At 30.6% G+C, this 23,553-nt stretch overlaps 1 protein-coding gene across 3 annotated transcripts in view; it reads left to right on the plus strand.

Annotated features, from left to right (window-relative positions):
• LOC118196990 (L-gulonolactone oxidase-like) overlaps positions 1-23,553 on the plus strand; it is an 80,244-nt gene that overhangs the window by 12,802 nt on the left and 43,889 nt on the right. For all 3 annotated transcript variants that reach the window (XM_085815729.1, XM_085815728.1, XM_085815730.1), the window contains 3 exons: positions 5,422-5,512; positions 18,334-18,519; positions 22,997-23,104. In XM_085815729.1, the coding sequence (XP_085671855.1) occupies positions 5,422-5,512; positions 18,334-18,519; positions 22,997-23,104 (385 nt within the window). The remainder of the gene's footprint in view (positions 1-5,421; positions 5,513-18,333; positions 18,520-22,996; positions 23,105-23,553) is intronic.

Genomic DNA, 23,553 nt, shown 5'->3' on the forward strand with positions numbered 1-23,553 from the left:
TAATTCTATCGATAATTCGCCACTTTTGACCTTCACTTAAATAATGCCTTTAAGCCATAACTACTGAATACTGATCACTCTCAGAAAGCAGACTCACTTTAAACAACACTGCAGACCGAAATACCAACCAGGGCTGTGAAGTCGGTAGGGAAAATGTCCGACTTCGACTCCTTCATATATATGTAAACATATACACATGGGTACAGCTTATTTTTTTAATATAAAAGAAGTAATTACATGCTACAGAAATAAATTGATGCATAGCAAATTTTTTATGTTAATTAGCATTTATTATGAAATGGAGAAACTGGCATTAGTAATTTCTAAAAAACAGTAAAACTTCGACAAGATCTTCTTTGTTAGAGGACTATAGATTTTTTTGATAAACTTCAGAACTGAGAAGAGTCTTTCCACACTGACTTGAGTAGGAAGAAGAGCTGTTATTGTTAGGGCTTCTTCCTTTAACTTTTCAGAACAGATTTTTATAAGAGGTGTTTTGCAAGAGCAATCATATTTATCTATTTCTTCAAAGGCAATGTATAAATCTTGCTTGTATTTTTCATTTTTAGATCTAAAGGCTCTTGGTTATTTACTTTCATTCGCATTGCCTTAGCCTTTTCAGTATTATCCAAATATTTCTCAAAATCTAATTCATCAGTGGAAGAGGATGATAGAGACTCAGTTGCAATATCTGCAGTTTGACTGTCCTTATTTGAATACTCCAGGTGTTCTGAGAATAATTTCATTCTTAATGAAATTTCATAAATGGCTTTCTTTGCCTTTTTAATTTGTTTGTCATCCAACAAAATTCGGCATTTTGGATCTACATATATTGAACCCAGAACAATTTTATTGTGTAGCAAACTAGTCTCTCTTTTCTTCATTGAAGAAATGATTACATCTGCAATAAACCTTCCATTTCAGAAAGAACAAACATCACATTCTTCCAGTCTTGCCTCTTGTTAATTCTTCAGACTGTAACTTTTTGGTGGCTATACATGGTATAGAAAGAGGAGTTTCCAATTGTGCAAGATCATTCCACAGTCTTTCTGTTAGTGAAACATTAAGGTTATCTACATCTTCTAACAATTTCGTCTCCTTTTAATTCATGAGATTGTAGCTTTATTGTGGCTATATATGGTGTTGAAAGAAGGATTTCCAGATCTGCAAGATCATTCCACAGTCTTTCTGTTAGTGAAATATTAGGGTTATTTACATCTTCTGAAAACGTTTTTAATCCTAGCAACTACTATATCATCAAATATGTACTTCTCCATTGTGTTGCTCCTTTTCCTGCTCGCTTCCTAAGAATATTATCAATTTCGGGAGTTCTTGCTGCTTACCTAAATTTACCAATGAGATTAGTAACTAAATGAATCAGTTTAATCAATAATGGCAAATATCATGTCCATCCTGCTCCCTTATATTTATTTACTAATATGCCAATAAAGTAAAAAATAACTATTTATTAATGTAAATAGTTCATAAATAAAAATATTAACTCAGCTTGTCATTATTTTTTTTTTTCAATTCCTTTTAATCTCATTTCAAATTCAAACTGTTCAACAAAAACTGGATTCGGAGTCGACGTGTTTTTTAGCGACTCCAACTCCTTTTATCCCAAAATCTACCCGACTCCGATACCTACTCCTACTCCTACTTCGAATCCACAGCCCTGATACCAAAATCAATTGTGCACTGAATTTGCATATTTCTGGTGCTAGCATATGCATGAAAGTGGAATTATGTGTTCAGTTGTATTTAATTAACATAAATAGTTACAGCACTGGTCATTTGTTGCAACATTAACTTAGTGAGCATATTTTTCTCATTATCGTATGGTTTTGATGTCCAATGTAATTGACAACAAGTCTTGATTACTCACTTGTAATGGTCCTAAATGTATATATAATGTCATTTATCTGCATAATAATATGTTTTATTTATTTGCCTGAACAGTATAAAATGTATGCATCATATCAGTTAGTCTTTATTATCTATCTGCATTAACATATCTGCATTTATAACAGTATGAAAAATATGTATAGGGAGAAAAGTTCATGCAAGTCTTCACATCATGCAGGTCTTCATGTCACGAATAGTCATGCATGTCTTCACGTCCTTTTGGGAACTCACAATATCACTACCTCACACTTCTCAAAGCAAAACACTTTTTTTCTGTATGTGGACTGCATTTTCCCATGGATTTTGATGAGCATTCATTCCTTGCTCCATTAAAAAAGTGAATTGCACTTTGTTGCTTATATGCTGTGAGCATGTGAAGCACAACCGCCATCTTCAGCAACTGACAGCAGTGCAGTGCCGTAGAGTATGAGCAGATAAGGTTAGGATGGTCCAAGAAAGGTCCTTTGATGTGTTGACTTTGCATTTACAGCCCTAATTTGGCTAAAAAAGAAATAGGGGCAGAGATTTTCTGATTCACCCTGGTTATATATATATGTGTGTGTGCGTGTAATGAAAACAAGAAAAAAATAGACAAGTGTCGATGCATAATACCTAGATAGGACAGATCACAGATCCATATTGAAGAGGAAGAATTCTGATTGTGCAGTATGCTAATATGTTGAGTTCATAATATCTAAGAAACTTGGTATTCAAGGTGGTTTTAATTCCATTTTTATTTTCCAATTGACATTTGTGGCCACAATCACTTGGCACTGTACCAATGCCTATTCATGAGCATTTACATTTTTTATACTGTTGTGATAGGAAGTGAGCACTATGAAATTACATCCAAGCAGTGCACAGAGAGAAGCTGAAGTGTATAGTTATCCAATATGAAAGCTCGTCAAGAGGAAGATTTTGGTTTAGTTTAGAAAAGTTTCAGTTCCCAAGAGCTACGTCATCAGTTTTGTGCAATTCATGCAAGATGAAATAATTTAGAAATGACGCAATCCAGAGAAGTTATTACGATTTTTAGAACAGAGAGGCAGAATTAAAGGATTACCATTAGTTTAAATTGTAATTTTGATTTATATATTTTTTACCTTACATATAACCCTTCCCCCTTTCAAAGAGAAAAAGGCTTAGCAACAGAAAAGCCTTTCTAGAATAAAGCATTACAGCAGTAGGAAAAGAAAGGAAAATACAATAGTGGGAAAAAATTATTGAATTTTGATCTAAATAATTTTGTAAAATAACAAACTCTTGTAAATATCATTTTTCATGATAAATGCAGATTTAAAGTCTGCAAGTTCATTTTTCTGTAAAATTACTGAAGAAAAGTCCTAATATTTTCAAGAAAGGCTGGTAAAGTTCACAGTTCTGTAAAATCTTTGCTTGAATATCATAATCATAGTATTTTGCAGTCCTTAGCTTAAAAGTCTTTCATAAAAATTGATGTTGCCGATATAATACCAAAATTTTCTTTTACAGATTCATGAAACTTGAATTAATTATTTAACACTTATAAATAATCCATAATTTCTTATTTGTAGAGCAATGTAAAACGGAATTTAGAACTTCATACCTGGTAAGTAACAATCAGTACAATAACTAAATCCTTTCCTGAAAATAATTTAAATAGCTTAAAATTCATTACTTAATTTGCTCACACATACTTATGAAAAATTAGAAAAATTAATGAACAAGAATATCACATTTTTGCAAAAGAGCACAATCAAATTGCAGGAATTTTAAGCAAAATTGAAATGAAAAGTATAAAATCTGCAGCATATTAAATAATTTTGTCATGTTCCTGAGTTAAATTCACACATAAATAACAATTTTTGAGCTGTCGATTGAGGAAGTACCGTTAAAAAAACTTGAAAAAATAATATTCTGTTGCTCATACTTGCAAGCACAAACTCAGATCGACGACCTTGAACTCACTGTAATGCTGAATCTCCTTAAGCGGTAGATTTTAAACAATTTTTTTCCTCCTAAATGTTATAGGGATTGCCAAAGCAAATTCAGTATTCCTTTTCACTAGACATTCGAACTTCTGGATTTATTGGGAGATTACTTTTATTCTGTAAACACTACGCATGATTATTTTTTGAAGCACTTGCAAAACACCACAACAGAAGGATGATAGTTATTTTTTAAACACTGAAAAAACAAATTAAATGATTCACTTCTTTCATATTGCTGTTGAATTTATCACAAAACAATGATTTGAAGAGCTGAATAAATATTGAGGTCTCAGGCTGCAAGTAACCATCCGGTCGACTAAAAAAAAATCTGCATTTCTTTAAAAGCATTTAATCTAAAAAAAGTAATAAAGGCTGTAAAACAGACAATCTGAAAATCACTTTACTTTTTTTTTAATCCATCTTATCATAATTAAATAGTGGTAAAGTGGAAGAGGTCTGTACAAATAATGAGAAATTCTTGAAGGGGACAATGATAAAAAAAAAGTTTGAAGATTTAAGGCCGGATTTACAGAAATTAAATCCCGCTGTGCTGCAATATTAAAATGTTGTATAAATAGTATTAAAATATATTATAATAGACTTATAAAGGTTCCCATATCTCAAACAGCTTAGGACCTTATCAAGTTTAAAACTGTCTGTGAAAACTCTTGAATTAGAAGTTACTCTGAAGAGAACCATCTTCCAGCATCATTTTAGAGTACCATACTGGACATATTGCTGGCTTGATGGTGTGGGTTATCATTATCTTGACTTCTATGAATCTTCTACGAGTTCTTGACTTCTGTGAATTGCAAGCATTCTGAACATCTAATATTATATCAAAAAACTTCCAGAAGCTGAAATTATATCTGTCACTTCTGCCTGTTTCTAGCATTATATTCCAATGGGATGACACATGACCATGTCTTTTCACTGCCCTCGGATACCTTTTCTTCTCCAGCTAATCCATTCACTAGATATAGTACCAATTCAAACAGTATTGGAATGGGCCACTTGCCATTCCGTGTGCTTCCATCCAGCAAATCGATACTGGGGACTTAATTTTAGTAACCTGGAAAATCCTCAGAATATATCAAAAGCTTCTCAGTGTTATGATGAACAGAAGTTCTTGTTGCTGTTTTTGAAGACTTCATAAAGTGTTGATTTTATGCAGGTAATGTTGTTTTAGCCAGAAACTTGAATTAGTAATATGTAGCACATATTTCTCTCTGATTTGAAGATTTCTTCATGGTGTCATAATTTTCAGAAGCAGGAACATACTAATTATTTTTAATTACTGTTGAAAAAAACAGAGTTACTTTTTATGCAGAAAAGGTATTCTTAATAAAAAGAATAGTTATTTTCATGCAACATGGATTCTTTTCCCATTATTGAAAATATGAAATGTTATGCTTTTGTAAAAGGCTTTATTTACAAGAAATAATATCTGTATGTATAGTTTTTTTGTTTCTGTCCATTTTACATAATTTTTACACTGGTGGTAGTATGAGCAGTTAAAAATGTATTTATTATTCTGTATTTGCAGGTTAGGATCAACATCCAATATATCCATTGGTGGTGCCATAAGTGTTGCCACACATGGCAGTGGTATCAGATATGGTACATTATCTACCTATGTAAGTTTTATGGTGAAGAAATTAAAGATTTTACAATAATCTAAACTAAGTTTTTGATTTACGGGATTACTTTGCAGGCATTTACAATAACCTGCATGGAAATTTATAGAAACAAAGGAAAACATATCTACTTTATTTTTGAAGTTATATATTACTAAACAAAACATCATGTAGTATTTTAGTCCAGTTGTTCTTTGCAAGAAATACACTTTTCATCATGTCTTTTAAAATAATACTGATGAAATATCAGCAGATACAAAATAATTTGAATTTTATATGATAAAAAATGATGTATTGCTTATTATGTTTGGCAATGATTAATTTTGAAATGGGTTCAATTGCTCAAAATGTATGTTTGCTTTCAAGAAGTATTTATCAAGCTGTGCTTACATAATTTTCATGTGGCTATGTTTCATATTACAGTAATTTTATTGTAAATTAATTTCTTATTAGTTATGCTATTAAATTTAGGTTTTATTTTTTAATGCAGCTTACCTGAGAAAATTGAAACTTTCTTTCTGTCATTACTTTCTGATCAGTTATTAAAAATTTAGCTTTCACGAAACACTTGAAGTTGTTATGGTACTTAAGTAAACCATAATGTTGTTTTAATTAAAATCATGTGAAATTTTAATATTAAACTGCAGTTATCATGTATGTCTAATAATTTGCGTAGCAAAGAGCAATTTTGTATTGCTGCAACTGAATTGTTGTTGGTACTCTAATATACAATATCATACTCTACAGCAAGGATGTCAAACTCGCGGCCCAGCCAATATATCGGCAAATAATAATATATAATAATAAAATAACATATCGATGAAGAAAAAATGAAATGTTTACTGCTAAGTAATTAACGATAATTTATTCAGTGTTGTTAGATTACTCACAGCGAGCTGACACACACACTACTTAAATTACAAATGCGTGTGAGTAGCTTGCGTTCAGCTACCTTCGGCTTTTGGGGGACACGTGAACTTGTACGCATCCCCCGATAGCCGAACTCATGGTCTCAGTTTTCCAATCATAGTTTTGTACGATATATTGGTGCATGCATGTGCATGCACTTTGCTTTATTATTAATTATTACTTAATTCATATTGTTATGGATTTCATAGTTATTTATTTATTTAGTTTTTTTTATTTAGAATTGTAATTAGATTTGCTTCATGTTGCCTTAGCAACGCAGACGATTTTTGAAAAGACAGCTGCGTTTCCAACGCAGGTCTTTTAACTTTAAGGTTAAAAATAGAACAGTGCCTGCATTTAATACCTAATAAATAAATATCTCGTAATTGCTGTTACCATCCACAAAAATCCAGATATTTATAGATGTTTCCAGTATATTCGAGAAATTAATTATAAAGCTTATAAAAGCCGAGAATAAACAACTCATCTCAGTAGTAGCTGTAGTTCTAGCGAACTGTTTGTTTACTTAATGCTGTGATTGATTTGTAGCAATTTCGCTGTGAGATAGAATTAGTTTCTCTGTTTTGAATTGATTTTTGCTAAACATTTGACATTTTGTGATATTGTTAGAATATTTTTGAAGAAATATTTCAGCATTTTGATTTATCTCTTGTGGAAAGAATAAATTTTTGTTAACTTTTTAACATTAACCGTGTTTATTCCAGCCCTTTGTATTCAGTATGTCTATATCAAAACCTAGTGGTAGTAAAATTAAACGAAAAATTGCTGACGAACATAGAATATTCCAAGTAAAATGGAAATTAGAATATTTTTCGTGTGAAATAAAAGATAAAATAATCTACTTGATATGTAATAATACTATTAATGTACCAAAGTTATATAATATTAAACATCATTACGAACAACACAAATCGAAATATAACAATTACGAAGGATTAATGAGAGAAGAAAAGTTGAAAGAGCTCAAGTTAGGAGTGAAAAAGCAACAGTCCGTTTAGTAAAGTATTGCAAGAAAGTGAAGTGGCGGTACATGCAAGCTACATCTTGTCCGAGTTGATAGCTAAACATTCGAAGCCTTTTACTGATGGTGATTTCATCACCATATGAATATGGAGAATAAATATGGAGAATGTTTTGTCATATATAAAAAAAGTTATAAATTTTATAAGATCTCGAGATTTAAATCAATGTCAATTCACTGCTTTCTTAAGTGAGTTAGATAGTGAATATTCGGGTTTGTCCTACTATACCGAGGTACGTTGGTTATCTTGCTCCAAGATTCTCAAACAATTCTGAGATTTGAAAGAAGAAATATGTCAGTTTTTAAAAACGAAAAATTAAGACGTAAGTTTGTTTTACGATCCAATGTGGATACAAGATTTATCTTTCTTGGTTGATATAACAAAACACTTAACCAATTTAAATTTATTGTTACAAGGAAAAGATCATATCATTACTAACATGTTTGACATAATTAAAGCATTCAAATGTCAACTAGTTCTTTTGGAAAAGCAACTTAAAAATGAAGATTTGACGCACTTCCCGACGTGCAGCATGAACAAATCAAGTTTAGATGATACTTGTTAGTATCAAAAATACGCAGAAAAAATTGCAAATTTAACAACTGAATTTGAAACGAGGTTTAATAGTTTTAGTTCCCTCGAAGACAATTTTTTTGTTTTTTTTTTGTTTTCTTCAATTTTTTTCAATAAGTATTTACTCAGTACCCAGCCATATGCAAATGAAGGGGATCGAGATTCAATGCAACTCAAATTTGAAAGCAAAATTCATTGAAGTGGGCGTGCCTGAATTTTACAAATATTTACCAGCCAGGTTTGAAAATACTCGAAAATTCGCATATGAAATTATTTCCATGTTTGGTAGCACTTATTGGTGCGAGCAGTTATTTTCAGTCATGAAAGGTAATAAGTCTCCTATTAGAAACCTTATTAATGATGCTCACCTTTGGTCAGCGTTGAAAGTTATCACTGCAAACAAAATTTCTCCCGAAATAGGAAAGATAATAGCAGAGAAGAGATGTCAAGTATCAGGACGTAAACATTAAATTTTTCTTGTTCTTTTCTATATACAGTCAAAAGTCGTTAATCCGGACTCGTCGGGACTTCGGCGATTCCGGATTATAGATCATCAGTTTAAATCTCGTAAGATGGCATGCAGAAATTCTAAAATTAAAAATATGAAACCATAATTTATGAAATAAAGAACAATTATGATCTAAAGGGTATCAAAATTTACAAAAAAAAAAAAAAAAAGCTTAATATTTATTTGTTTACTTTATTAAACATTTCTTTCAATGTAAGTTGTTTAAGTTGCTTCATTTTATGCGATAATACTTTCTCTTTAATTCTATAAACAGACATAATTTTTTGTTCAGTTACAAAGTCCCGCTGTTCAAGTCCCGTTAATTGCTGTGCCGAGAATACCGACTAACTTGTCAATCGAAATTTTTTCGTTTTCACTAACCTCTCTGTCACATTCTTCATGTCTTTATCCATTTTTTGCAGCAATTCCACTTTTTGTTTGTTGGACATCGAAACATACTTTCGTTTTGTAGATCCTTTGGAAGTTCCAGCATCGGAAATTCTATTTGACATAATCGAAAGTTCAAGTTTACTTTTATAAAATTGCTCTTACAGTCTGCAAAAAATAATAAGCCGTATCCAATTCGAAGATTAAGGAACAACACAATCATTAACATTAACTGAAATAGATAATTAGATAATTTTAGCTTACACCATCTGTTATACATTAAATGCGCAGGCGAAAACGTATTCTGCACTTGCACACACGCATAAGCGCAGTAGTCAAGGTCTTACGCGTAAAACGTCTGTGCGCAGCGCAGAAAGTTTTTAGCTTTGAGGTCCGGATTATGGGTGTCCGAATTAATGACTTTTGACTGTATATGTTTATTATTGTATTATTCGAAATAAATCTACGTTTCTATGAATGTTGATTTTTTTTTTTTTTTTTGCGGCCTGCCTAAAGTTAAACCTTGTTTGTTTGGCCCAAGTGTACCTATGAGTTTGACATCCCTGCTCTACAGCATACAATGATACATTGTATTTGTTAAAATATTATTTGTACTAATAATAATTTTATTAATATCAGTAATAGTTATGCAAAGCATATTAGAAGAAAATCATATTTGTCATTTCTTTATAATTTCCCCATTAGATTTACTGAAAAATTGGCAAAATATGTATACAAAGTTTTTTGTTTTTACTTTTGTGACAAAATAGAATTCCCTCAATTGGCTGTTGACAAGCTACATCTTTTGATGCCAATATTTAGTTGCAGTGTATTGGCAACAGTATGTTTTACTCTCATAAGATAGGGTTATGTGCAACCATAGCTTGTAACAAACTTGCATGTTACTGAAACTAAATTTGTTTTTATTTCTCTTATAAGGTTTTTATTATTATTATTATTATTATTATTATTATTATTATTATTATTATTATTTTTGCCACATAACATGACTGGTAGAGTTTGTTTACTGAAAGTAAATGCAGTTTTCATTATATTATGGCCTTCTAGACAAGATATTATTAATGTCATCTATTAATCTATGTAATATTATAAAAAAAAGTCCTTCATTTTGTGTATATGTATAGATGTCATGCAAAACATTTATCCAAATGGATAAAGGAATGGTCAAATTGTATATTTTCATTGAAATATGATACTGGAAATTTTTCATGATTACAGTTTTTTTGCACAAGGAACTAAAAATTCTATTTGGCAAAAGATGTTTTTTGTTATCTGAAATCTGGACATAATGCAAAGAACTGTAAGGTATAAGTGAAATGATTGCTGATTTTTCGATAATGTGTCCAGAACAACAGAAGACAGATATTGATAACAGTAAAGACAAAAATAGTTCCATGTGTGAAAACAAGCCTCTCAAGTCAACAAAGAAGAATGTACATTGTAGTGGTACATTACATTCAAATTAATTTTCGAATTCTGAATTTCCCTGAATTTTTTCTAATTCTTTACAATGAGTGTCTGAAAAAAAAACTTCAGTAGCTAATAACACTGAGAATCATGTTCATGCTTTAATTGATATGGGATAACAGATGTCATATATTTTAAAGTCTTCAAAGAAAAATTGTGCAGCATTATATATTTGGAGAGACAGTAAAAAATGAATCAACAAATTTTATAAGCTTTAATGTAGTAATGTAGCTTTAATGTAATCTTGATGTTAAGTATCTTTGCAATCTTAAAGATTAAGAAATGATTTGTGGTATCATCTTTCAAATTAGCTAAGAACCCTAGATTCAAGAACTTGAGGCTTCTAATATTATTATAAATGGTATGCAAGAAGACCAAAGTCCTACTGAAATATTATTCGGATGAGATTTTGCAGGAAAACACTCTACAGGTTAAAAAAAAGAACTTAGAGGAGAATGAGTTGTCATGAAACTAAATTAGGCTGGACATTAATGGCAAAATTTCTGGAAGTCAGAATAATAAAAAAAAAAAAAAAGTATCACTGTAACTGTAAAAAAAAAAAAAAAAAGTATCACTAGTGTTCAATATCACTGTAACTTCGCTGCTTGCAACCGATATGAGCTTTTCAAATTAATGGGGTTTAGAAGTTATAGGGATTAGGAATCCTCTAGAGCATAAACCTAAAGATGAGATTAAACAAAAACAAGCTATAGTGCAACATTTTGAAGAAACTGTATATGTAAAACACAGTGGAAGATATGTAGTTCATATGCCCTTGAAAGAAATTCATCATTCTTTACCTGACAGTTATTATACAAACTGAATTATTTTGTTTTAAATGTTTGGCTTTGAAAAAAAAAAATGGATTCTGTATATCAAAAGCTGGGAAAAGATGGTTGGTTATCTTTTAAATTATCAACAAGTACTTGAAGAATGATCGAAATAATTCCAGAAGCCAAGAGTTCTCTACTAAACATCATCTTTCCCATTGTTATATTTTGAAGGAAAATAGTCCAACTCAGATTGGACTGATTTTTGTTGCATCAACTAAGGTATTCAAAAATCCTTTGTGGAATGATTGTTTACCTGATGGAATATATACCCTCTATACTAGTGAGATTTCTATATGGGGCCAAAATGGTGTCACATCAGGCATAAGAAGAGAATTTTTTCAGATTTGGGTAAGGGAAAAAGATAAGAATTTCCTCCCCCCCCTTTTTTTTTGTTGTTGTTTGTTTGTGTGTGTGTGTGTGTGATTCAACACAGAATGAAATTTACATATTTTGTGTTCTAATCAAGAATTTTGTGACCTTACCTGCAACCCTTTTCTATTAAGAGCAGTCATTAATCATCACTTAAAGGACCTTAAGCTTATTGAACAAGATGAAAAACTGAAAGTTAGTATTTATATTAATAATTGCATTATCGGTGTAGAAGAGAAACCAGAAGTTGAAGTCTTTATAAAAGAAGTAGCCGAGGTTATGAATGTAATTTGAGAGGTTAGGTGCACAATTGTTTAGAAGTTAGTGTATTTGAAACAAGTCAAATATTTTGGAACTGTTGGGGAATAGAGAAGCTGATACTGTAGCAATTAGTCCAGAAGGCTTGGAACTTGAAGATGAAGTAAGTGATTAAAGAAAAGTCCTGTCAGTTCTTAATTGAGTTTTCAGTCCCATAGGGTTTACATGCCCTGTAACGTTATGCCCTAAACTTCTATTGCAGTCTACCTGGAAGAGAAAGGAAACATGGGATGCTTGAAGCGAATATTGCCATAAAGGAAGAATTTTTGAAGTGGACGAAAGATTTAACTAAATATAAAAGTACCCAGATTTTTTGGTGGAAGCAGACAGGTTAAACTGAGTCTACATATTTTCTGTGATGCCAGTCAACTAGCATATGCTGCTGCAGTATTTGTCAGATGTGAATCAAAGCATGGGATATCAGTACAATTAACTGCAAACCTGATCAAGAACTACTCCTATGAAGAAGATTTCCATATGAAGATTACAACTGCTAGCAGCTACAGTTGAAGCTAGATTGCATAAGTCAGTAATGGAAGCTGTTAAACTGAAAAATATAAAATCTTTTTTTTTGGGGGGGGGGACTATATTTAACCAAGGTTCTTACTTGATTCTACTGTGATGAGCAGTGGTCAGTTTTGAGCAGTGGTCACCTATGGAAACATATACCAGGTAATCAGAATCCTGCTGATTTGTCTTCTCGAGGCTGTGGAGCAAAACAGTTATAAAAATCTGAATGGTGAATAGGTATTAGCAGTCAGTTCCGCAGTAACTAAGAGAATATATGGAATCTTGGCCAAAGCTCAACAATAGGACAGATGAACAAGAAGGAAAAATGCATTAAATCTTCATTAATGAGTGTTCAGCTGGAAAATATGAACTGATATTACAAACATTTTTCAAAGTAAATTTGCATAGCATGCAATTGGAGTTGGATATTACGATTCAAGAAGAATGGTCAAATTCCAAAAGATCAGCATATTCATAGGGATTTGTCTTGTAAAGAATATAAAGCAGCTGAAAACAAGATAAAATTGCTAACACAACAACCTTGAGTTTGGCATAGATTTAAGTCAAGATCTTATTCGATTTTGAAGGCATAGATTCTTCTTGCTGATTGATTGAGATCTTCACATAAATCTATGCGAAACTCGAGGTTGTGTTACTACTATCGTGTTTATTTACTAACTTTTGTTACACTACTATCTTGTATATTTCTCTTTTAAAAACAAGATGTTACAACTAATTCAAAAGGAAACATTCTCTGCTTTGAATGGTTCTAGATTATCGAGTTTTGACTCCTATGTTGGTTAAGATGACATTTTACAATTAACAGTGAAGATTTCTCGTCAACTAGATATGAAAAATTTTCGTCATCCAGCAGTTTTACCTAACTACAATATTGTTGTATTCAGATCGATTTTTGATACATATTTAAACTCCCCCATGCTGGTACTCAGATAATGAGAACAATTTTTAGAGACCGTTATTATATTTTAGGTGGTTGTCATATCATCCGAGCTGTTCTTAATCTATGTTTAAAGTGAAAATGGTACAAAGTAAATAATTTGGAGGCTTTACCAACTACCTTGCCTGAAGATTGTGTGTGTAATGCAAAGGCTTTTGAAGAAACAGGTGTAGATTTCACTAGTCCTTTATACCTCAAAGGCCATGGGAAATGGACCCAGAAGAAAGCATGGATGTGTGTCTATTTACATATGAAATATATGAAATGCTACATCTCTAGCTGATTTCTTCTTTGCAAACTGATCACTTTCTTCAAAGGTTCCAAAGATTTATCAGGCATAGAGGATGGCTATCTGTAATTTATAGTAACAATGGAAGTAGTTTTGTTGAAGCAACAAGTGCTTTAGATGACATTAACTGGAAGAAAATTTAAGCTTACAACTTTGCAAAGAAGGTAGCCGGAAGTTCATTCCTTTTTCTGTACCATAGTGGGAGATAATGATAGGTGTTTTAAAACAACTAGTACTAAAACAAGTTCTAACTCGATAAACAACTGGTACTAAAACAAAATCCAGCAACACTTCCCAAGAAGTGTTGCTGGATTTCAAAGAATTAAAAACAATTCTCTGTGGGTATGAAGGAATCATCAACTCTCAGCCTCTAACTTACATGTTTGAAGATCCAAATAATCAGTTCTCTTACTCCGAATGTGTTCCTGAATGATGTTCAAGAAGAATTTGGAGTACCTGATTTGGATAGATTTCAAAAAACGGTTCAAGTACAGCCTAAGATTGAGAGAAGAATTACAGTGAAGATTTCATAGTGAATACTTAGGCCAGCTAAAGGTAGAGGTCAATAAAAGATTGGCAAAGACGATAAATATTGAATACATTGTACTAATTGGAAGTAATAACAGAAAGCTTTTACACTGGGCACATCTTAAAGTGATAGACCTTATCCCGGGCCACGACGGTAAAGTTAAAATTATGTATGTCAATACAGCACGGGATATACTGTTGCAACCAATTCAAAGAGTCCGTTGGTTGGAAAGTCTTAAACAAAAGATTTAGCTCACTCCAAAAGTTATGAGATCCATAATTTGGTAAGGTAAATGAAATTTCTGAGACACTACCAAAACGATCTGCATGTGATCATGAGATTAAAACTCTTAAGAGACTGAACTTATAAAATTGTTATTTGTAATTTTGTAATTTTAGCAGTGTAAAATTCATGCTTTAAGTATTAGTTTTTTTCAAAAACTCAGTAGATTGGCAACAGGATGTTCTACTCTGGTAAGGTGGCAGTATGTGATACTGTAACTTGTAACATACTGCATTTTCTAAAAATAATGAAGATTCATAATAATTTCTTTGATAATGATGATTCATAATAATTTCTTTATTATGAAGAGTATTTTTTCTTTCTAAATCAAATGCCATGATATGTCCCTCATTTGAAAGAAATTAGTTTTTAGATATATGAACAGGGAGAAGCAAAGAAAGATTGTCTAAAGAGGAAAACTCATTAATTATGGTACAATTTTTTCCTTTCTGCTAAATAGTTTCAGAAAGAGAAACTTTGTAAATTAATCTGAAAAGGCTGAAAATGTTTCTTAGAAAAATATAAGCATGTACCATATTCAAGAAAACAAGAAATTATGAAGAGGATTAGTTGTGTGAGTTACAAAAGGACATTATGGTGTAAGCTAAATTTTATAAAACATTTAGGATTAACTAGAAAATAGAGAGATTGGACAGAATAGTAGTGGAAGAAAGTATTATAGAAATAGTACAGAAAATGTTAACATTTTGGAACAGAGAAGACACAATATGTTAGCCAAAGTTCAATTGAAAGTGAAATAAAGTGCATAGAGCCTTCCCTGTAGCCCGAAGATAGTAGCATTGCTGTTCCAGGTCTTTGTTACTAAAAGAAAACAAATCTGAACAAAAATTGTGGAAAAGGGATATAAAAATATCACTAGTCATTATTCAACATTGTGTGTGTATTAATCAACTCTTTGATCATCATTGAGAAAATGATTTAAAGCATATCTCTGACTTGTTTATTGAAAAGAGAAATGGCTTGAGTGCATAAATTCTTCACAGTTTCTCACAGAGCTCATACCCACTTCATCGCTGATGCTTGTAGGTTTAGAAATGAATGTTTGTAGGATTTCATAATTTGCTATTGCAAGACTTGAACAAGAAATCTATACTTAATACTTTTATGGTGCATTGTGTTTATTTCACTTTTTATTCTTATTTGTTATTAGAAGTTTTCAAATTTTTGTTCTTATCAATACAGAATATTTTATATTAAACTGATTAAAAATAACATTCTAGTAAATGAAATATTTGTAACATATTTTTATGCAGTACATTTGGAAAACTTGCACCTGTCATGAACGAAGATAAAAACAGTGTAGTTGTTGAAAATGATCTTCATTAACACCTAAACATATATGCATGCAATTCCTCTTCTTCTGGAAGACTTTTTCCAGTTTTTCATGTAGCTATGTCAAAGATGCAGAATATTTTGTATTAAGTTGATTAAAAATAATATTCTTGTAAACTGAAATATTTGTAATATATTTTTATGCAGTATATTTGGAAACTTGCAGCTGTCATGCATGAGGACAAAAACAGCTTACCCTTATTGTAAGTTGTTGAAAATGTTTTTCATTAACATCTGAATATATATGCATGCAATTTTTCTTTTTCTGGAAGACTTTTGCTAGTTCTTCATTTAGCTGTTATGCTATGTCAATTAGAAAACAGTGAACTTGAAAATCTAATAGAAAATTGATCTTTCACTATCTGTATGCACTCACTATGCTCGTAAAAGATGTATTCGATGAGAAATATGTGTTCGAAAGTTTACAAAAAGTTATGGTTTTCTCATTCAAAGGCAATGAACACAAATTGAACTCAAAGTACTAGACAAGGTCACTAACCTAACTAGCTGCTGCATATTAACCCTTTGATGCGAGGTGGTCGCGCCCTGAAAGCACCAATTTCCAAATTTTTTTTCCGAAATTTTTGAGTGAAAATGAATTGATTACTGATCTTTTACATCTAAATAACACAAAATGACTGTAGAATCATATATGTTTTAGGTATTAATACAAAATTCATTTTTGATGAGACAAAATAACTTCCTTTTATTAATATAAACAACTTTAAATTTCAAAAGTTGGTCATCGCACATCATGATTTCTATCATAAACAATAAAAAATTGCAGTAATTAAAATGCATATATAAAAAGAACCCTCTATATGTATGGCATTTGCTATGTGGTTTCAGGGCGCGACCATTGTGTCACAATGCTTACAATCTTCTAGAGGCTCGGTGGTCGCGCCTTGAAACCACTGGTGTTTGCTTCTCAATGGTGTTCGCTTGCTTTTCAAATAAGAATGTTTATTTTTACCCGGATATCGATAAACTGCTTTGAAACCACAGAGTTATTTTATAACTAAACAATACATGCACCTACCTAGTAAAAAGGTCTTTCTTTTCCAAATACTTTTCTCTGACATCAACACACTTGCTCCCCAAGCTAGTATTGTGATTTTATAAATTATTTCCTGCGGTTTAAATTTAATGTAAGTATACTTTGCTATAATTAAAAACAGAAATTGTGTAAAAGTTTTATTTAAATTAAAAATATTTTCTGAATATTTTGGGACGAAATATGAATAAAATAAGTATGAATGGGAAACGAACAATCCCTACAAAACCAAAAAGACCAAGCCCCCCCCCCCCCATTAACATAAAAAACCACAAATTTCATGTGCCAGAGAAAAAGAAACTAAATAATGCTGGACATATACCAGTGAAATTTAAATCTAGGCAGTGTACATTTTGTAGCACAAGGAAGAAACCTCATAGGACAAGATGTATGTGCAAAACGTGCAATGTGGGTCTATGCATGTACCAAAGAGACAAAACATGCTTTGAACAGTGTCACAAAAAAAAAAAAAAAAAAAAAAAAAAAAAAAATTGTTCTTTGAAATTTAAAAAAAAAAAAAAAAAAAAAACAACACTAAATTCTTTTTTATCTCTATTGAGTTTTTAATCCTTTTATCCAAATGTCCTTATTATGTAGGTATTTATATTTTCACTGCTATAGAAAAATTACATAAATGTATATTTTTTAATTTTTTCTGACAATTTACTTTGTAAAATAATGTAAAAAATTATATATAATGCAATTCTTACATAAATTTTTTTTAAATCCGTAAATTTCGTCATTTATTGGAAACGTGCGCGAAAAATGGTAAGTTTTTTTTTTCCCTACTACATCAGCAAGTTTCAAAGTCCTAGACGCGCGGTGGTTTCCCAGTGCGACCACCACCCACAGAGCAATGGGCAAGAGTAGATTTTTTTTAATTCATATATTATTTGTCTCTAGAATCATAATATTCAATTTCTAGAGTTTTTAGTTAAAAAATTATAAAAATAATATCACACGCATCAAAGGCTTAACTGCACAGAATGCAAGATTATCGATCTTTGCAGAGAAAATTACTTGCAGTGCACAGAACACATTTACTCAACACATAATTGAATTTCTATAGGTTGTAGATGATCTTTGAATGCACTATATTTACAAAATTCTCTCACCCATGATGTTTAACCTGTTTTGATAAATTTTATTTCAGTTTAACAATGTTTCCAGTTGGAAGGATTTGGATTAATATTTAAGAAAATAAAGCATGTAAAAGTATTTTTCTTTTACCACATAATCATTTATCACTAGTATGCATCTGCTTTATCTGTTGATATATATTTGAAGTGCATTTCTTGAAGTGTTTGATTTCTGGTTAGTATTAGTTTTTAGTTAGCAGTTAGGTTAGGCATATTTTTTGACATTATGTTCATTTCGGAAATCTGAAAACTGCTATTATGATTTTTGCTTTATTTCAGGTTACAGAGTTGGATCTGATGTTATCTGATGGTTCCGTGAAGAAATTTTCAGCAGATAGAGACAAGGAATTATTCCTTGCTGCTGTCTGCAGTCTTGGATCATTTGGTATTATACTAAGAGTTTCATTACAGTGTGAAGCAGCGTTTAATCTGCAACTCCGACAGTATAGCTTAGGGCTGCAAGATGTAAGATAAAATTTATATACTTTATAATTAAAAAAAAAATTTTTTTTAATTTAATATTTAATGTATTTAGTGCCTCAATATATAAAGATAATAGCAAAATAATGCAGTGCATCATGTATAAAGTTATTATACAAAAGGATATATTATATGCATATGTCATATATTAAATAAATAATACAATATTAGTTAGAAAATAGTGAAGAGTAGCAGTGAGAATTGGTATAAATCTTAAAAAACTGGCAAAGCACATTTTGAAGATTTTGACCATACCTTCTTTGCAAATTTATTAGCAGGTAACGAACATATAACAGTTCTTAGCAGATGAAAAAAGAAGCTAAGTTTTTTGCTTTAAGAAATACTTTAAATAAGTATTTATTTCTTACAAAAAATTCATAGGCATTCATAGACATAGAAATGCAATGGATATCTGGCCTAGATACTGAATATTTGAAAAGAGCTGGATTTTATGATTACCCTATAAACTAAATATTTACAAGAAAAAACAGTTCCATGCCTTTTAAGGCTTTTATTAAATTTTTTACTTTAAATATCATTACCTATATATAGTAAAATATGTTTTAATTAAAAATAAATTTTTTGAATCTAATAACAAATAATGTATTTCTTTAAATCTAATTTATCAGTTTTCTGTTTCAAAGCTTCTTTATTAAGGAATTCGTGTATTTTTGTCATTTTCAGAATTGGTAAAATTACAGTTTAAAAATAATAACAATAAAAAAAAAAGTTTCACAACACTTTTTTATACCTCTTTTCACAAACTATACCAACTTTTGAAAACAATTTTCACTTGATTTTCATTTTTGAAACTGTTCTCAATTGTATACTTCTCGCTTGTGGAGAAAGATACTTTTTAACTATTTTGGTACTTATACGTTGTTCCATTGACTGTGAAATCAAACCGTGAAAGTTGATTGAGATGCTGAATGTTGAACCAATCATCCCTACAGAATTCTAAAAGAACTAACATCCCTTTATATAACAAAGTATAACATATCGCTCTTTATTTACTTATATAATTAACCGATTTTAACAGCTTTTAGAGTAACAGACAAAGCAGCTTATTAAAACCTGCTCCAGGTTTTACTGGAAGCTCTGTCTAAAATCTTTTAAGTACAAACTTCCCACTTTAATTGTTGCAAACAATTATTGTTTTGTTTGCCATAGCCCACTGTTCTTTACCTCAATCAGTAGATGTTAATTCTCTTGACCAGCTGTAAATAAACCTGAATGCTATGAAAAATATGAATCTACTGCCCTTGACCAACATTCCTTTTCGAATGAATCTTCTCCTGTCAGAATTTTTCACATTTTATCGCCATTGTTTATCTTTTTGCAAATAAAGTTCCATATAATGTCCATTAATGCCCAGGTACAATCCCATAGCTGTGAAAATAATGTACTATTTGCTTCTTTGTAGAAAACAGGTTTCAAATTTTAATCTTTTTCTTTTCTTTTTTATTTATTTATTTATTTATTTTATTTAATTTTATTTTATTTTTTATTTTTATTTATTTATTTATTTTCAAAATGCAAGGAAAAAGTGTATCAGTATTGGTTAATTTATATCCTTTTTCATAAAAGCAAAAGGTGGATTATTGAGAGTCAGTTGGGGTTACATCAAATGAAAGTGCTGATGTTAAGAATGTGTTGTGACATCATGCTTACTCGTAATTTTTGCTTAATCATGTTGCTTGGCGATAGTTTCACATTCAATGGGATAATATGTTAGTATCACTACTTTTAGTAGATTAGGATAGTTAGCTGCATTGATCTCCTACCAGGTAAACACTATTGTTTCACTTTACATAGTTGAATCAGAAAATTATTTATTTGGGTTAGGTTGTTTGAATATGAAAAGGAAATGAGGGCTGCTGCTTAAGCAGAGAGATACAGTGTTTATTTAACTAGTGAACAGCAAATTAATTAATGTATTTGTTTCAAATGCTGTATATCTAAAGTATATGTGATTTTGTTGAAACTGTCCCCTAAAAAAGAAAAGATTTACAGATCTGATTAAAAAAGTCAACACTTTTTGTTTTGTTTTGTTTTCATATTTTAATTCTGTTAATAATGATCTTGTATTTCTTTTGAGATAATTTTGCTTGAGAATTTCTTTATTAATGAGAGTAAAATATGTCTAGCTATTTCATCATATCCTTGATCATTGATTGATAAACGTCTGTGATTTGAGCCTCCTGTGGAAGTTATAGGAGATGTTTGGTAGCATTTTTTATGTATGTTAACTGAAATATATGTTACTTTTAGAAGCAGTTACTATGAGGGCATTAGCAATAAATGTAATTACTGTTAAAAAGTGTTCACTTAATTCAGTCATTGAGAAAAGTATATATTTCCTTTTCCTATGTCTTTCATTGCTTGTAAATGTCAACATTATTTTAAGCAGTTTTTATATTACTATGATACAAACATTTAAAAAAATGTTTCTAGTTAGTTCAGTTATGTTTTCCATAATAATCCAAAAATGTTCTACTGGATTCAGATTTCTCATATGATAAAACTGCTGAAATTTTTCATAACAGGTTGATATATAATTATTAGTAATACTTAACAAAAATTTAAACACCTTCTTCTGAATATCCTCTCTATGCATTTCCATTTATTTTTATTTACAAACTTTCAGTGATTTCTCATGCATTCAGTGTCTTGTAATAATGTTGCTTATTAATTTCAAAGTTTCTTTCTATAGAATTTGACTAAATTAAATTTCAAATTTGATAGTTACATACCCAGCTTAAAATCAAGCCAACTATTTGGTAACAAAACTCCTAAAAATGAACTACAAATACAGTACAGAGTCTTTAATCCGGACTCGTCGAGACTTCGGCGATTCTAAATTAGGGGATTTTCCGGATTATAGAACATCAATTTAAATCTGGTTAGATGGCATGCAGAAATTATACAATTAAAAATATGAAACCGTAATTTATAAAAAAAAAAAAAAAGAGCAATTAGGATCTGAAGGGTATCAAAATTAAAAAAAAAAAAAAAAAAAAAAAGCTTAATATTTATTTGTTTACTTTATTAAACATTTCTTTCAATGCACACATGCGTAAAGCATACATTATGCATAGTCAAAATTAGAAAATTGCAACCAGAAAACTATTTGATGTGTATTCATGATATTTATAATGACGAGGAAATTGATTTAAATCATATCTGAGTACATCGAGATGAAACACTACATTTAGTAAAGAATTATAAGTCGAATAAAGTAAAAACATCTGTCCTGAAGATGAGGATAGTGCTGATAGATCAACTTCCAGTTCATTGCGCACTGCGACGTTCCCCCCTTTTTTTAATATAAAAATCATCTCATTTGTGAACAGCACATAAACTGTGAAGTCCAGCTACAAAAAACACTTTGAGAAGCCAACGCACAGCTATCTTCTGTATTCAGAGCTTGAGTTCTCTGTAAATTACATAAGTGTAAATGTTCTTTGTTTAAACTCTCCAAATAGTGGTTTTATTCAAACTTGCATGATATGCAGTAGCTTTTGTTTTTTTCACTGAATTGGTCTTCTGCAAGACTCAAGATGAATTCATCTATGTCTGGACATGAAGCTCTCAGTCAGTTAATTTCTTTCCTGATAATAGTGAAGAAACCAGTTTCAGAAATTAGTAGTGTAACCACTCCTGGTGCATACATAGTGATGCTGTATTATCATTTGCTGCTTTTCTACTTTTAATACATGCTCTTCTTTCTCAGCATTCATAAAGTCGGGCATCATAGTTGATAACATAGTCACACATTACATATTTCTTTTGACATGTAATATTGATGAATCACAAACTGCCTATTGAAGAAACTCTATCAGCCATGGTTCAAGCCAATCACTCCATCAATGCCTCTAAGCTTATATTAATATTCTTGGATGCAGTTTTGAGCAATTATTGAATTCATTGTTGTAAATAGGCTCCTGTAACCCTGCTCTATGTAAACAATTTGTTTTGATGTTTTATTTCTGATATTTGAAAACCTCATTGCATTACATGCATCGATCCATTTACTATATAAAAAGTGTTTTTTCTAGTGTTCTCTACCACTTCCTAAACTTTGTCCAATAAACTCTTAATCATCCTATATGAATAATATCTAAGTAAATCATTTTTATGTAGACATGTATTTTAAAAATTTTTATAATGCATTGTAAATTGCAAATTAATAACATTTATATGGAATGAAATGTGTGCATAGTCTGTGAAATGTTTGCACTTAAAAACAAAAAATTTTTATGTAGAAATAATACATTAAAAATTTTTAGCATTTTCTTTCTTGAAAGAAAGAAATCAATAAGAAGCTTATGAATATATTACCACATGTATGTAATATATGCTGACCTTTTGGATACGAGTAATTCATTTTTATTATTTTTTAAACTTACATTTTGTCTGTCTAATGAAATTACTTTTACATATTTTATATTTATTTTTAAAGGTGATTGAACATCTCGATGTGCATATTGAAGGTTCTGATCACTTCAGATTCATGTGGTTTCCATACACAGAGGGTGTAGTAGTTTGCCATTCTCAAAGGACTGAAAAAGTAAGAAAATTTTTGTGTACATTTGCTGATTACTTGCATCCCATTTGAAAAGTCACACTGATTTTGGAGAGAAATATTTGATTGGGTATTCTTGCATAAATTTAATTTGTTTGATGTAATAAACATCGCATCGGTGTTTTTTATGTCATGTTACACTGAATAAACATGCTTATTTTCTTCTAATTCTACTTTATGAAGCAAAATATATTTACAGATTTGTTTGAGTTACATAATAGCTTGTTTAACACTCTCTTACTTGACCTCTACATGACCACACATATCCACTCTCACAGCACTGGAACTTTTCATTAATTATATATACGAGGCTTCTGCATATTTTTCCATAGAAGATACACACATTTCTTTGAGTTAATCATGCCAATCAATTATTGTGTTTGCGTGTAATTCCAGTCCCCTTTTAACAGTATTATTCTGATGAATTTCTGAAT

Source organism: Stegodyphus dumicola, chromosome 4 (assembly GCF_044657685.1).
Source record: "Stegodyphus dumicola isolate Sdum_Otavi_A_Nest chromosome 4, ASM4465768v1".
In the NCBI taxonomy this organism is placed as follows: domain Eukaryota; kingdom Metazoa; phylum Arthropoda; class Arachnida; order Araneae; family Eresidae; genus Stegodyphus; species Stegodyphus dumicola.